The sequence below is a fragment of the Colius striatus genome, chromosome 4 (assembly GCF_028858725.1).
Source record: "Colius striatus isolate bColStr4 chromosome 4, bColStr4.1.hap1, whole genome shotgun sequence".
Lineage (NCBI taxonomy): Eukaryota > Metazoa > Chordata > Aves > Coliiformes > Coliidae > Colius > Colius striatus.
Genome location: NC_084762.1, coordinates 8417105 through 8431348, shown reverse-complemented (window position 1 = coordinate 8431348; position 14244 = coordinate 8417105). Strand labels below are relative to the sequence as shown.

General features: G+C 44.3%; 1 protein-coding gene across 2 annotated transcripts in view; it reads right to left on the bottom strand.

Annotated features, from left to right (window-relative positions):
* Positions 1-6949, bottom strand: part of TRIO (trio Rho guanine nucleotide exchange factor) — a 240855-nt gene extending 233906 nt beyond the window's left edge. For both annotated transcript variants that reach the window (XM_061996023.1, XM_061996024.1), the window contains exon 1: positions 6361-6949. In XM_061996023.1, the coding sequence (XP_061852007.1) occupies positions 6361-6475 (115 nt within the window). In that variant the 5' untranslated portion in view covers positions 6476-6949. The remainder of the gene's footprint in view (positions 1-6360) is intronic.
* Between the last annotated feature and the right edge of the window lie 7295 nt (positions 6950-14244).

Genomic DNA, 14244 nt, shown 5'->3' with positions numbered 1-14244 from the left:
GAAACACTGTGCTAAAAACACACTAAATAAAGCAAACTACTGGCATATTTTAGTGTTGGAAGTCTATACTTTTCTTCCTATCATTTACATTTTACTTCCTTATCTCCTTAGGTCCTGAGAGACTAAAGAACTTAAGGAACTTTCTCATCTCCCTGTGAAGGTTCCTTTTTCTTCTAAAGAAAAAAAACATCATAATTACAAAACAGTAATTCTGATTTCAGTACCTTGAGTAAGGTCCAGACTACAAACTGCCACATTCAAAGCACCAGCCAGAGGCACAGTTAGGCACTGTTCAATAGGAAAACCTGATACATACTTGCAGTGTATTTTATTAACCAGTGCTACTGCCACTTACCCATGGCAGTAACAGTGACATGTGAGATGAAACAAAATTTGACTACATGATTTGAGGAGACTTTGCTCAACAATCTTGGACAATAACCTTATTTTTTAAACAAATGCACAAAGATGATTAGGCTGTTCCTTCCTCAGCTGTGCAACCACAAAAGGCTGGGATCAACAGCTCCCATTTCACATGGGTTAGAGCAGAGAAGGTGCTGGAAAGAGCTTTGTATCTTTAAAGCAGAGTCTTGTCACTCAGACTGTTTAGTGAAACTTTGTGGACACAACTAATTTATGACTTTCTTCTTTGTATATCAATATAACCTACTCGAGAGGCTGAAAAACGGATGCTTTAATGTACTGTAGTGTCTACTGCTAAAAGCACTTGAGTTGCTCCTTGTCACTTCAATTCCTCCTCCTCACTACTGGGTAAGTGATCTGTTTTCTCAAAACAGCAGTATCCTTCCTGAAGGAATATGACTCAGCTTTGCAGATCATCAGTATTACTTCACCAGTAGTCTACTTTCTGATTTTGCTGCACCAAGAAAAATGCTAAGTTAAACAAAGATTCTTCTCCAAATTAAGCATATTTCTTTATGAGAAAACCAAGTAGATGCAACCATTTTAGTCATTAGATTTCAAACAGCCTGCTATGACCTTCAATTTCTTTTTTTTTAGTTGTTTTTCTCAGTAGCATTTAAGATTAGATTTGGTTCTCATCAACATCAAGCAGAAAAATCCTTTGTTCTTATCAAAATCACACACTTTCAGAAGTACATCACTAAACCACCAGTGCATTTCTGAAGTTTCAGTGCATCTTTGCTATTTCAACACTTCTGCTGACCACAAACGGCCCTTTTCAGTGATCTCAATCTGTTCAAGCTACAGACCAAAATCACTGTGCAGTTTCACCCTATTAAACTGACCTGACAGTCTGCATTTAAACAGGCACATTTGTTGACACTAGAATTTTTTTTTTTCCATTTTGAGTTAAGAAAGAGTAGAGCAACATGAACATTTTCTCTTTCTATCAGGAGTAGCAAAAGTCAGTCCAGTCTTAGCTCAGATTTTCTTTACCTAGTGGTCACTTTACAAAGAAAAGCTTTTGGAAGATGCATCATATTTCAGATTGAAATTTCATTCCTTTTTCTGTTGTGTTGCTATGGGACATGTTTAACTGGAGAGGAAACACTTCTTTAAGAAACATTTACTATCCACCCTGTCTACATAGTGACCATGCTCCACAATTAATGAAAGCCTCAGCTGCATCAAGTCTCTTCCTACTTCTGTCAGCTCCTTCTTGAGCACATCAGCACTCCATGCCAGCTCAAATATACTTCTCTTAGGAATGGGCCTGGCTTTTCTCTAACTCCCATCTACCTTCCACTCCAAATGTGCATTTAGTTCATCAACTGTCAGCTATCACAGATGTTACAAGTAATTATCTGTTCTCTCCTAGAAATATTCATGACTTCTGCCTCCAACTCTTTCAAACACACCCTAAGCTCTAACTTTCTCTATCCTTCACTATCCCCTGAGAAGTCTGGCTGTTCCACACTAAGCCAAGTTGCACAACAGCTGCTGCTTTTCACACTGAAGTTCTCTGTCCTCATCTTCATTGTTCCAAGAAATGTCAATCCAACATATTATTCCCAGAGTTAATTCTCCTTCGAAACTGCATTATTTCGGTAGTTATTTTTGTTCTGCATACTGTATATCAGCAACTATCTAGTTGTGACATTTCTCTATGGTGTTTTTCAAAACATCATTTCCCCTGTGCATGAATTTTAACTATCTTCATAGAACAGATGCTGCTGGAATGAGATTCAAAACTTCATGTTAAGACCCATTCCATCAGCCCAAGTCAACAGGTAGTAATACCGCTGCAACTTTCACACTGACTAAAGCAACTCAAAGGACAAAGTAATAGATTTCTGGAAAAACACCCATCGACGTAAAACCCTGAACAAAGAGTTATCAGTTCATAACTTGGGGTTTTTTTCCACTAAGACTTGTCAGAGTACTTTATAAAGGTGCTTGATGTACTAGTTTGGGAGTTGACTGAAGCACTTACAAGCCTTTTTCTCTGCATCCTTAGGTATTCACAGATTTCTCCACCATATCAGCAAGGTACGTTTAAATACAACATGTATAATCAATACATCTTTTACCTACATGAAGTCTTATTCTTTATGCTCAAAAGAAAGTTAACTTCAGTTAGCAAAAAGTCTTTGGTTTGGAAGATGATGTTATAATACTGGTTGATAATTCTAGTGGTGCATAGGGCTGGGACAAAGGCTGGACTCAATGATCTTAAAGGCTTCTTCCAGTTGAAATGATTCTATTAGCATGATTTGACCTTGGTAGCACTCATTCTTGCATTCTGAAGAGTCCCCTTCCCAAAGTATTGAGGCCTCAATGCTGCAAAGATGAAGATCTAAGCAACAGAAGAACAACCACCAAATAAATCCTCTGTACAGTTACTGACTGGCCTGTAAGCTATGACTTGATGCCAGTCCCTCAAGTCCAATATTGCTCACGTTAGCTGTTTTCAGCCCTTCCAAATATATAGAATCTCAAGTTGAACTTTAGAATATCTTTTGAAAAGCTTTACCTTAATAGTTTTTCATACAGAATAGATCTTGCATATTTAACACACGTATTAACATCCCACTACCCAGTCACTTACACTCTGTGCCACTGGGTTTTCATACACTAGAAGTCTGATTCCTCGTATTTCTAAAAAGGTTTTATTAGTCCTTTCAAGTCACATCAGTGCACTTTTTAATAACAAAAAAAAAAGGATGCTTGCTATATATATTTAGCTCAAAAAATACCACTTCTGTCAGTTTACAGAGTTGTCTCTAATCTCCAGTTTACATATAGGACAGAGAAGCACTTTCTACAACCCCTGTGTTTTTTCCATCAAAAGGTAACTACTTTGCTTGGTTCTCAACTTGGCTTCTTAGCAGTTTGGCTCTTAATCCAAACACAAAGAAGGTGACAGATCTAACAAGGCTTTCTTGTCTTTTGAACTTCAAATAATGAGATTTAGATAGCAAATAGAAAACAAAAAGTAAAGCATCTCCATTTCTTCCAGTTGCAATAAAGGGATTCCTCATTTAAATTCAAGACAGATAATCTTTGTGTTCTCATATTACTATTTCACTTCCAGTTCAGCTGCTCTCTTCACATTTCAGTTGCAACTTATTTCCACAACAACTCAGAGTGAGTTTACATTTAAATAATCAAAGTGAAAACTAGAAATGTACACACTTCAGGTGATGTAAACATAGCTGCTTTTCAATATCCTTAAAAAAAAAATATTTTAAAAAAATCTTCCAAATAAGTACAGGCTTCAGTTTTACAAAAGGACAGGAGGAAAACCAATAACCCCCACTGGCAGTTCAACCAAGATTAGAACTGACTGTTCAGGTGGGGGGGTTTTATGTTTTGGGGTTTTTCTCCCCTCCAGGAAACCACTGCAACATTTTTATTAATTTTCTGCTTTAAGTAACAGCTACAGTTTTGCTGACATTCTCTGCAAGTGACAGGAAAAAGGCAGTAAATGCTCTGAAGAAGGCTATTTTATTGCTTCCACATACACAGAACTTTTTTCACTCTTTCATTGATCCCTATGTTCATTGTATTTCACTGAAAAAAAACCCCTGTCTCCTGTTCAAACAAAGGGAAGCACCGGAGATATCTTAATAGACCCTTTCCTTACAGAAGAGTGGATCTTGTACAGAGGCAAAGTTTGAAAGAGCTCTTCCCAACATCAAACACGAGAGATGCCAGAACATTTTCTAGCATATGTCACGGCCAAGGCCGAACCAGATAATCTCCACACGTAAATTCGGAAATGAGAACGCCAGTTGTTAAATATGCTCTAAGAGTTTTTCGATAAGCATTTGACATGTCCTTCTAGTGCTTTAAGACTTTCAGTTGCTGCAAGACTAAGCTCAGTGCAACTTCCCCGTTATCAGAAGTCACCAGTATCAGAAGTCATCACTGCAACACTTATGAGCTTATCAACTCTGTGTCATCCCTCTACCCACACATAAATGTGGAAGCTGACTATTAATACAGCTGGCATAGTCTTCCAAAACTGCCAGATTACTACACACATATCCATTTGTAGACTCTAAGTCTACTGTTGTAATCCATCATTTCCCTTTCAAGGGGATTTTCTTCCTGAGAATGACAAAGCTCAGTCCTTCTTCGATGACAAAACCCACCAAGGCCAGCATCTTGACTCCACAAGGAGTTTCACGCTTATTTCTGTCATGTGAAACAGGTTGCCAAGGGAGCATCAGGTCCTTCAGATGGGACACAGCCCTTGTTTGGATGCCTGTCCAAGCAAGTGCAGCTCAGAATCCTGCTTCAGGGATGCCTGCTGCAAATCACACCTCCGCCTTCATCCTCATTAAATGAAGCACATTCAGCAGCAAGTACCAACCATGAACAGCACCAATGATGCCGTTTCCCACTTCCCTCATGGACTTTCCTTGAAAACCCAATTAACACAGCTTTCTTTTTTATTATTATTACTATTGTCACCACTATCTGTTTTTCTTTTTTTTTCATACGAAATGGGCAATCCCCCTCATCTTTCTGGCGGTGAGTCTGCAGTTTCATTGCTCGCCGCTCCTTTTTAGGCATCCAAAGGGAGCAAGTGCACAGCCCTGCCCTGCCGCCCCGCCCGGGAGTGATGGCCGGGGATGCCCGGGGGGGCGCGGAGCCGCCGGCGGAGCGGAGAGGAAGGGGGGAGGGAGGGGAGGAGCCGCCGAGGCTCGGGAGAAGGCACCCGGCACCGGAGGGAGGCTCAGCCGCCGCCGCCGCCCAGGCTGCCTGCAGGGCTCCATCGCCGCCGCCGGCGCTTCGTGCGGCCCGGGCAGCCGTGCCCTCCCCTCCGTCGCCGCCGCCATTCCCGCGGGGACCACATCTCGGTAGCGGGGGCAGCCACCCTCCCCGCCCGATTGCGTACCGAGAGCAAGCACCGAGGGAGAAGGCGGCCTCCATTTTTTTTATCCCGGCAGCCTGTCAACAGGCTCCCCCCCTTCCCCTCCCGAACCTCTGCACCGAGCCTGGCTTCCCAGCCGGCAGCGCCCGACAGCCGCCGCCTCCCGGCCCCCGCTGCTCAGCCGAGGCAGGGACATCCCTTAACGAGGGCTTCCCTTTTTGTCTTTTTTATTTTGGCCCCTTTCTGCTATAAACACCCGCTTTCAACGCTGCCCTCGGCCGCATCCCAGCAGCACGGCACCGGCGGAACGCGACCGGAGGCGCGTTACCTTTTATAGCGGTGTCATCCGTCCTTGCCCGCCTGCCTCCCCGGGGGGCCCGGCCGGCGCAGCCCGCTCCCCGCAGCGCGCCGCCCCGCTCTCCCTTCCATAGCGAGGGCTGCCCGAACCCGTGGCGGCCCCTCCACGCGTTCAGACCCCGACGGGACGTTCTGGGGGGCCCGAGTCAGCCCGACGCCAAGCAGTGCCGCCCGGCCCCGGGTAACACGCCCGTTATCGGGCCGGCATCGCAGCAAGAGTCGCACCTGTCACCGCCGACATCGCCTCGGGGCTGCCTCCAGCCCCCGCGCCCGCCCGGGCCGGGCCGCCCGCCGCACCCGTTTGCACGGCTCGTTGCTAGCGGCAGGGCTGGCCGGACGCCGCAGGGCCGGAGACGAAGCCGCGCTGCCCCCCAGGACGGAGCGCAAAGGCTCGGCTCGGCTTTCCCCCGCTGCCGCACGGCCGGGCCGCCCTGCGCGAGCCGGGTACCGCACCGCCGCCTGCCCGAACAAGCGCGGCGGTGCCCCGTGCGGACGGGCACTGCCGAGGCGGCCGCGGCGGCGAAGAGAGGGCGAGCCTTCCCTGCGGCCACCTGACAAAGCCGGCTGCCCTCGCCCTCTCTCCCAGCTCTGGGAGGAAAGACGTCGCTTCCCTCCACCTTTCGCCGCCACCTCCAGCCGCGGCCTCGCCGCTGCCCCGTCTTTCCTCACCCCCGCCCCCGGGACGGGGCCGCACTCACCGGATCGGAAGAACGCCGCGATGTCCGCCGAGTCCTTGGCCGCCTCTTCGGCCCCTTCCCCCGCGCCGCTGCCGGCCGTGGTGGCGGCGGAGGTGGCGGTAGCGGCGCTGCTCATGGCTGCTGCGTGCGGCTGCTCCTCGGGGCGAGACCCTCTGCCAACCCCACCGCCCCCTCCGCGGGTCCCGGCTTCACCTCAAGGCGGGAGCGGCCGTTGGGGCGGCAGCCGGAGCGGGCGAGCGATGCGGGGCGGCGGCGGGCGGCCACGGCGAGCGCACGGACATGAAGGTATGTGCGGAATGGCAGCTCCGGGAGCGCCCACCCCCCGCAGCCACCTAGGAGGCGGCGTGTGCATGCAGGGAGTCAGGGCGGGCGGACGGGCGGCAGCCGGAGCGCAGACAATCGCAGGAGGAGGAGGAGGACGACGACGGCATGGGAAGGGCCAGCGGTCCGCGCAGCCGATGGGCGGAGAAAGAAGAAACGTTTCCAGGGGTGGGTTTTTTTCTGAGAGAGCGAGAAGCGAGCCGGAGCAGCAGCAGCTGCGTTAGCCGCCGTGATGCCGGTGGCTGCAGCAAGCGCCGTCCTCCATCTTGACTGGGAGGTGGGTGGGAAGGGGGAGCCGGGAAAGGAAGCGAGTCCCCGCCCGAGGAACAAGGGCTGCGGGGGGAGCTCGGGAGTCTCCGGCTGCGTCCGACATCCGTCGGGAAGGGGCGGAGCGGCGCGGGACGTCACCGCTGCCGCCGAGTCCGCTCGCCATTGGCAGGGGTACGGCAGCCGGGGGAAGCCGCCGGGCGAGGGCCGGGCTGGGGGTTACAGGCCCTCGCTGCCCCGGGAACGATCGGGTGGTTGCTTTAACCGCTTCAGACTGACGCAGCGGGGCAGCCTGGCTGCTGGCTGGCCCGTGTGCGGAGGTCGAGCTGGGTCAGGCCGTCTCGGGGGCGAGTCCGCGGGCTGGGCAGGCGACTGGGTGCGAGGGCCTGGCCGAGGGCCTGTGCTCGGTCAAAGCCTCCTCCAGTCGCAGTCTCCAAGAGAAGCACTTACCGCTGGAAGGACAAAAAAAGAGAGTGCGTATTTTTCTTTTCTTTTCGGCAAAGTGCCTGTAAAAGGCATCGAAACAGCTCCCTTACGTTGCAATTTGTAGCGTGCTGGGTTTTCTTCACGGACCAGCGGGACACTTGGAAATACCTCGTGTCGTGGACCAGGACGATTAACGTGAAACAAGCCAAGAGCTCGTGATGGAAAGTGCGATTGGTTAAGGTGCCTCACAGCAGGGTCGAGCTCCTCCTGTTAAACTGCCAGAACAAGATTGTGTGTAGATGAGGTTCAAGAAAGGGTGTCAAACCGGGAAATTAAGCAGTTGCAAGAGTTCATAAAGCTGAGTACTACGTCTCAAATGCTTGTGGCGAATGGTCGGAGACGTTGCTTATTAGCGCACTTGAGGTACAGATTCAGGAATTAAACTCCCGAACCTTTGACAAGTGTGAAAATCAAAGTTAACTTCAAGAAAAATGTGGGTTCTGTTACTTTATCACGGTCAGATGGTGTGAAAGTCATCCGCAAGGTTCCTAAGGTTTGTATTTGTCTGAAACTGTACAACTTGATGAACAAGCTTTTGTTCAACTACAGCAGCCCTAATTTATCTTACAGAGAAGAGATTAGTTTGACTGAAAAGATTTTTTGAAAACAAATATTTTTCTTTCAGGCAGTGGGCACAGGAAGGAGTTCCAAATTAGCACCACACTGACAGAAGTGGTTGCAATATGAATTCCTTTCTAGCTGGCCTAGCACCATCCACCCAGGAAAAAAACATCACAGGGACAAATGCTGGTGCTCTCAAGAAAAAAGTGAGTTGACCTGAGAGTAGAAACAGATATTTCCATCAGCAGCACAGCAAAAAAAAAAAGCATATAAGAATATGAGAAAATGTCATAAGTTAATAAAAAGGTATAATATATTAGTAAAGAAAAAGAGGTCTTTTGGAGTCTTCATAATTTGACCTTTCAGTGGCTGGAGAGCAAAAAGTGCTCAAGATTATTTGTTTTCTGAATTTGAATTAAGAATTGGGTATGCTGTGCAACACTGGAAGAAGCCTTGGAAGACTGTTCCTCGCCTGTTGAAAATAAGACACTGAACATCTATCTCCACTTAGTTGTTTATACAGCATACTGTACTGTACAATTTGCCAATGGTCATAAAATCCAATTTTGAAGGCCATATGACTAAATTTTGTCCCTTCCTCTGTCCCTTCCACTTGCTAAATTGCAGGAAATGGTGATTTTTCTTTAATACATGGATGCCCTGACCCATGTCCCCCACTACAAGAGCCTCTCTTCACAGACCAAGTGGCTGAGACTGACTAGTTGCAATTTAAGTTCCTCATCTGCAGTAAAGGTAGCTCTTAGAAACTTTCAACAGCCAAGTATACTTGTATCTTTTGCAGTGCTCAAAAGGATTATAGCAATACAGATGTGCTCATGCTGATGTTCAGGATGCAGTATTTACTTAGGGGGAAGTTAAAGAGAAAATGACATTATGACAAAGCTACTTAATGCACTGTAATCACAGAATCACACAATCTTTAGGGTTGGAAAGGACCTCAAAAGATCATCTAGTCCAACCTCCAATAAAACAAGGATGTCACTCAGAGGTATCCACTTTAGATATGAAATATCATATTTAATATTTTGACATTAGGAAATTAAGTTTGTTACTCTGGTTCTTCTTGATTGTTTTAGGCTTGAAACTCAAAAGATCAAAACGCCAAAAAAACAAATAAGGGATGGGTTTTCTTTGTAGAGAAATTGCACATTTAAAAGTCACGTGAATTTGCCTACTTTGGAAGCCTGTCATTAGGGAATAGCCATATTCTCCATTCTCGACTCCTGCTTTGCTGATCTTGTTTTATTGTCAACCAGTGAGTGTTTCTGCACCAATTGCAATGGTAAATGCAGGCAACGAAAACGTATTGCTCTTCATGTAAAAGATATTTTAAGAGTGCTGCGATCTGATAAACATCAAAAGTGTTACGGCCAAGATTCAAATTAGAGTTTATTTAAATTGTACACCAGGAATTTTAAAAGGATTAATTGTTGAAGTCATGCTCAATTTCTCTACCTGCTTTAAATGCTTTTTTTATAAATAAGCAAACTGTTGAAAAATGTTTAGACCTTGGTAAAATACATGCTGTAAGAGAAGTGTTTTTTCATTTGAATGTCCTTTATTTTACTTGTGTCTTACTCCGGTTGAATGGTCACTGTAAAATCAGTGTTTCAATGTACAAAGATGTTTATTCCTGTCAAAGAGGTCTCTTGTGAGGAAAAAGATTGTCCAATGCTTAACCTTAAGTATTCAAGCTGAGAAGTGTCACATGTCACCTCGTGTTTCATCCCTAAAGCAATGTGCAAACTGGATGCTACTTGAGTTCTTTTCCTGCAGGATTCGCTGTCCACTTCATGAAGAAAACAAAAAAAAGCTCCACCCAAGTTTGCCTCATTTCTATAAGATATTAAAGAAAACAGGGCAACAGTTTCATTTAAAATCACTGATACTTGCAAGCTTTCAGAAACAACCCAGAAACTCATTAGTTTGGACCAGACAGGAGATGATGCTGAGCTGCACAGTCAGTCTTGAGTTGTCTACTTGCTCAGAGCAAAGGTTCATTTAAAAAAAAACCCCAAAACAAACCACAAAACCTACCCAACAACCTATTTTTTCACAATGGAGTTCTCATAGTTGTTCACCAGCTTCATTGTTCATTTCACAAATCAAAACATAAAAGATAGCATGAGGACAAGACTGCCACATGGAAAACACTTGAAGGGAAAATGCGCGTGGACATCTCTTCAGCCCAGACAGCCTGTAAGAACTGCTTTTGACAAACAGTATTTTTCTGCAGCAGGCTTTTTGGGGAATTCCAAATGAATCTACAAAACAAGGCAAAAGCACTTGTGGTAAGTGGTAGAGAAGGCCATACCAGTTGCTGCTGTGCTTGTCAGATGACAAGGCTTCTTTTAAGTTTGTTGCAGTTAAGGAAAGCAACCAAAGTTATTATTGTGTACCACCTCCAGTTGCTATCTGGTTTCTGATCTAAATGATGCTTCTGTTACAGCAACATTTGTCAATTTCAAATTATTCACCAAGCCCATGATCCATCTCCTTTATCTGTAGACTAGCACTGAGGCATTTTTCAGACATTATCATTATTATCTCACTTTTCTGCAGAAGCATCCATGTCTGTGTGAAAAGTTGTTGTGAACAGCACAAAGTCTACAAAACTCACTTCCTTATGCTGTAAAATAGAGTTCTCGTTTCATTATATGAGTTCTGGCAGCTATTGTATCTTCTTCCTTTGCCTCTTGATTGTTTTTTCCTACTTTTCTGAAAACCAGTAACATTTCTTAGTACCTGCTAGGAGATAAACTACCTATCACCTATGTAAAATATTGCCAGTCTACTTGAAAATGTTTTCTCCGTGCTTCCACTGGTAAAGCCTTACACATCTGTACATTTCCTTGTAAACTTAGAGCAGCACTGCGAGCACCTATCAGGATATTTCACAGATATTCCTAGCACCTGCAAGGAAGAATTTAGTAAATGAAATTAAAAACTGTGAAGGGACAGTGTTTGATGGTCACTAAAACTGAAGTTTTCCTGCCTATGTGGTCTTATGCAGTCTTAAGCAAAGAATCAAGCAGGTTTTTAATAACCTACAGACCAAGTTGTGTGGTTTTGCATATCACTTACCAAAAATGTTAACCATCCTGATTTTATTTATAACCAAACCACATTTTTTCTTACTTCTCACCATTTCAATGATGTGATATCTCTATAAAAATCTAGCTCCCAGTTCTGCTACGTGGCATGTACTGACTTGTCACTGTCAAGGACACTTCTGTTCTGTGTAGAAATTACACCAGCCATCTGATGTTTTATAGACTATTGGTGGTCTATATGCCATCTGTTGACTAGCCTCAGTCTAATGAGGTGTTGGTTTTTCTTTTTACACTCAGGCTCTCACAATTCTACATTATTATACAATTGTTGGTGGCCGAATCGCTCGGCTGTATCTCAGACACGTTATTCCATCGCCTTTGCTATCCAGGTTTTCAGAAACACTTTTTTCTCCCTAAGGAAGTGTGCATACATGTAAATGGACACACTCATGCACACTCTAACTTCAGATTTTGTATCAATACCATTAACATTGAAGCCATACTGGACTTTCAAAGAGTATTTTCCTCATGTGCGCATTCATTATAAGGTCACAGCCTAGGTAGATCATATCCAGCAATCCTATCAGTAGGATAATGCACGATAAAGCCTCTGTGGGTGATTTACTCATCTTTTTTAACTAGTTATTCTCAAGGTAGCACGACCTCTTATTCTGCTTGTAACAAGACTTTCCTTTAGACATTCTGCAGTATGCTCCTCACTCCACAACAGATGAAATTACATTTCCTCGATCATTTAACGTTGTCATCCCTGAATTTTCTAAGACTAGGTTTTTGTCTAGGGTATGGCTCCAGGTAACTAGAGGGATGTGTCTTTTTCTCCCTTTGTTTTATCCCTGGATAAGAAGAGTGGCATCACTAGATGCATTCATCATAATTGATGAAGTGTTAAATATGTTTCCTGTCTTTCTTTAGCTTTAAGAGCTTTTTAGGAAAAAAGCTCAGGGAACAAATTCAACATTTTCCTTTTATTGTTGAATTCCACATTCTACATTCTCCCATGCCAATCCTTACAAAGAAAATCATCTAGTTCCAAGTCTTCATAAGTTTAAGTGGGCTCCAGTGGACCAGATTAACTGGAATAATTAAGAGTTTGCATGACTACTTCAAAGCAAAAGCTGTAACACAGTTGTTGCTTACACTTCAGAAAGCACAGAGAGCTTATCACTGTAATGATTTCCTTCTTGGGCTTCCAGATTCTTGCTTTCCTAGTTTTAGCTGTAAACTGAGCAACTGAATGGTGCAACTGAGTCAGTGGCTTGTGTCACATCGTTCCCATTGTTCTGAATGTACCATACTGCCAAAAGCATCTGTATACAAACCCTGTTAAGCCCTAAAGGAAAGCCTCTACCTCAAGCCTGGCATACTCTGTAGATCTGCCCATTTCTTGCTCCTGTTCAGGGAATGTTATTGAATAGATGGTTGCTGACAGCGGAGTGGGCTCCTATCAAACGTATGTTACCAGTGCTACTGACAATATGTGTGTGTGTGGTTACTACTGGACAGTATTCCAACATCATGACATTTTATGCATTGAAGGCATCAGTGATATCTTATTTGGTCATGATATACAACTTGTGTCCAAAGACCCTTTGCCCTTCATGCCTAAAACCCACTAGCATGTCCACAGGAAAAAAGGCACTGTATACACAGAAAAACATATGCTGCATGTATCTTGAAACACAGACCACTGCTTTGTGTCGTCCTGACAGAAACTCAGAAGAATAGGTCACCAATTAAACAAAGCTTTTACCAATTGATTACCAATAATGATTACCAATAGGTCAGCAGACAGCCTTACATTATGTCACTTATTTGCACCAAGCATTTTGACACACCCCAGACAAATTTTAAGAGAAAACTGTTCACTTAGTATCAAAGCAGTGTTCAGTTCAGTTGACAATTATCCTTCTGCTGTAACAGGAGTAGTCTGTTAATTGTACTGTCTTGCCTACAACCATTTGTTAAAATAGTGTGCAAGAATTGGCAAGTCTTGTAGCACACAAGAGCCATGCATAAAATAGAATTGTAATTTATGAACCTAGACAAAGTGAAGTCAATCAAAAGTGAAGCTTAAAACAAATGGCATCCTGCTTCAAGAGCCGACTCCCAGAAGAGGGCATTTAAATCAGTTACGCTGCTTGTGTTCTTGTGTGCATGTAACTTCATCAGCATACTCGTTTCGAGTTGCCCAGATTGGAAAGCATCTTGGATGCCTATGTCTGTATCACTTCTGTCAATCAGTATCTTCTAACAAGGATTGAAGTAATTAGAGTAATTGCTTATGCAACAAACAAACCAAAAATGCAAAATTCCTTTTCTTCACACAGGACTGAATTGCAGTTTGAGTCACTTAAAAACTGACGATTTAAGAAATATTTACAATACTTGTGCATCTGGTGATAGGGAGTTAGCTTTGATAACAACCTGTCTAACCCCTAAGGTTGTTGGTTTTATATGAATTAACTCTTCATCCTGCCATCTTCACTGCTTTGAAGGAGAAGTGCAGGTTTTTCACACGGGTGATATTTACAGTCAGACCTTGAGGTTTCCCAGGTTCATTGGAGAGCTCAATAAAGAGATGCTCCCAAGACATAGAGGATTTTCAGTCAGGATACCAGTAAAGGCTGTTCTGCTACAGTAGCTCTAGACTGCATGTGTGCTCAAACAGATCCACCGGATTTGTTTGATTTGGAAAGGGTGTGCCCAGAAAAGGCTTTCCAAATTCCCAGGGAGACGAGAGCCATGGCATGGTTACCCATCATCACTTGCTGCTTCAAGAGGTGATCTCTGTTATCAAAGCCACATTTTGCAATCTAATTTACTTATTTATAGATATATAAATTTATAATGATTTCTTCTTTCCCTTGATTTGATCAAGGCTTTGTCTCCAGATTGGTCTTTTTGACCTATCCTTTACTTTCTGCGGGTATTTTACTATCACCTGTGGTCTCTATACATAATTTGTTCAGAAAAGTTTTGCTCAGGGAGATCAGCTTTAGGTGAATATTTATCATTCCTCAATACCAGTTGGCCAACATTGTCATCCTAGCTGATTATGCTATTAGATAGTCAGTAGCAACAGATGGTATTCCTGATATCGCTTAGTCTTAATGAATTTTGTGAGGGTGCGCAGCCATGAATTGCCAGCCTCGCC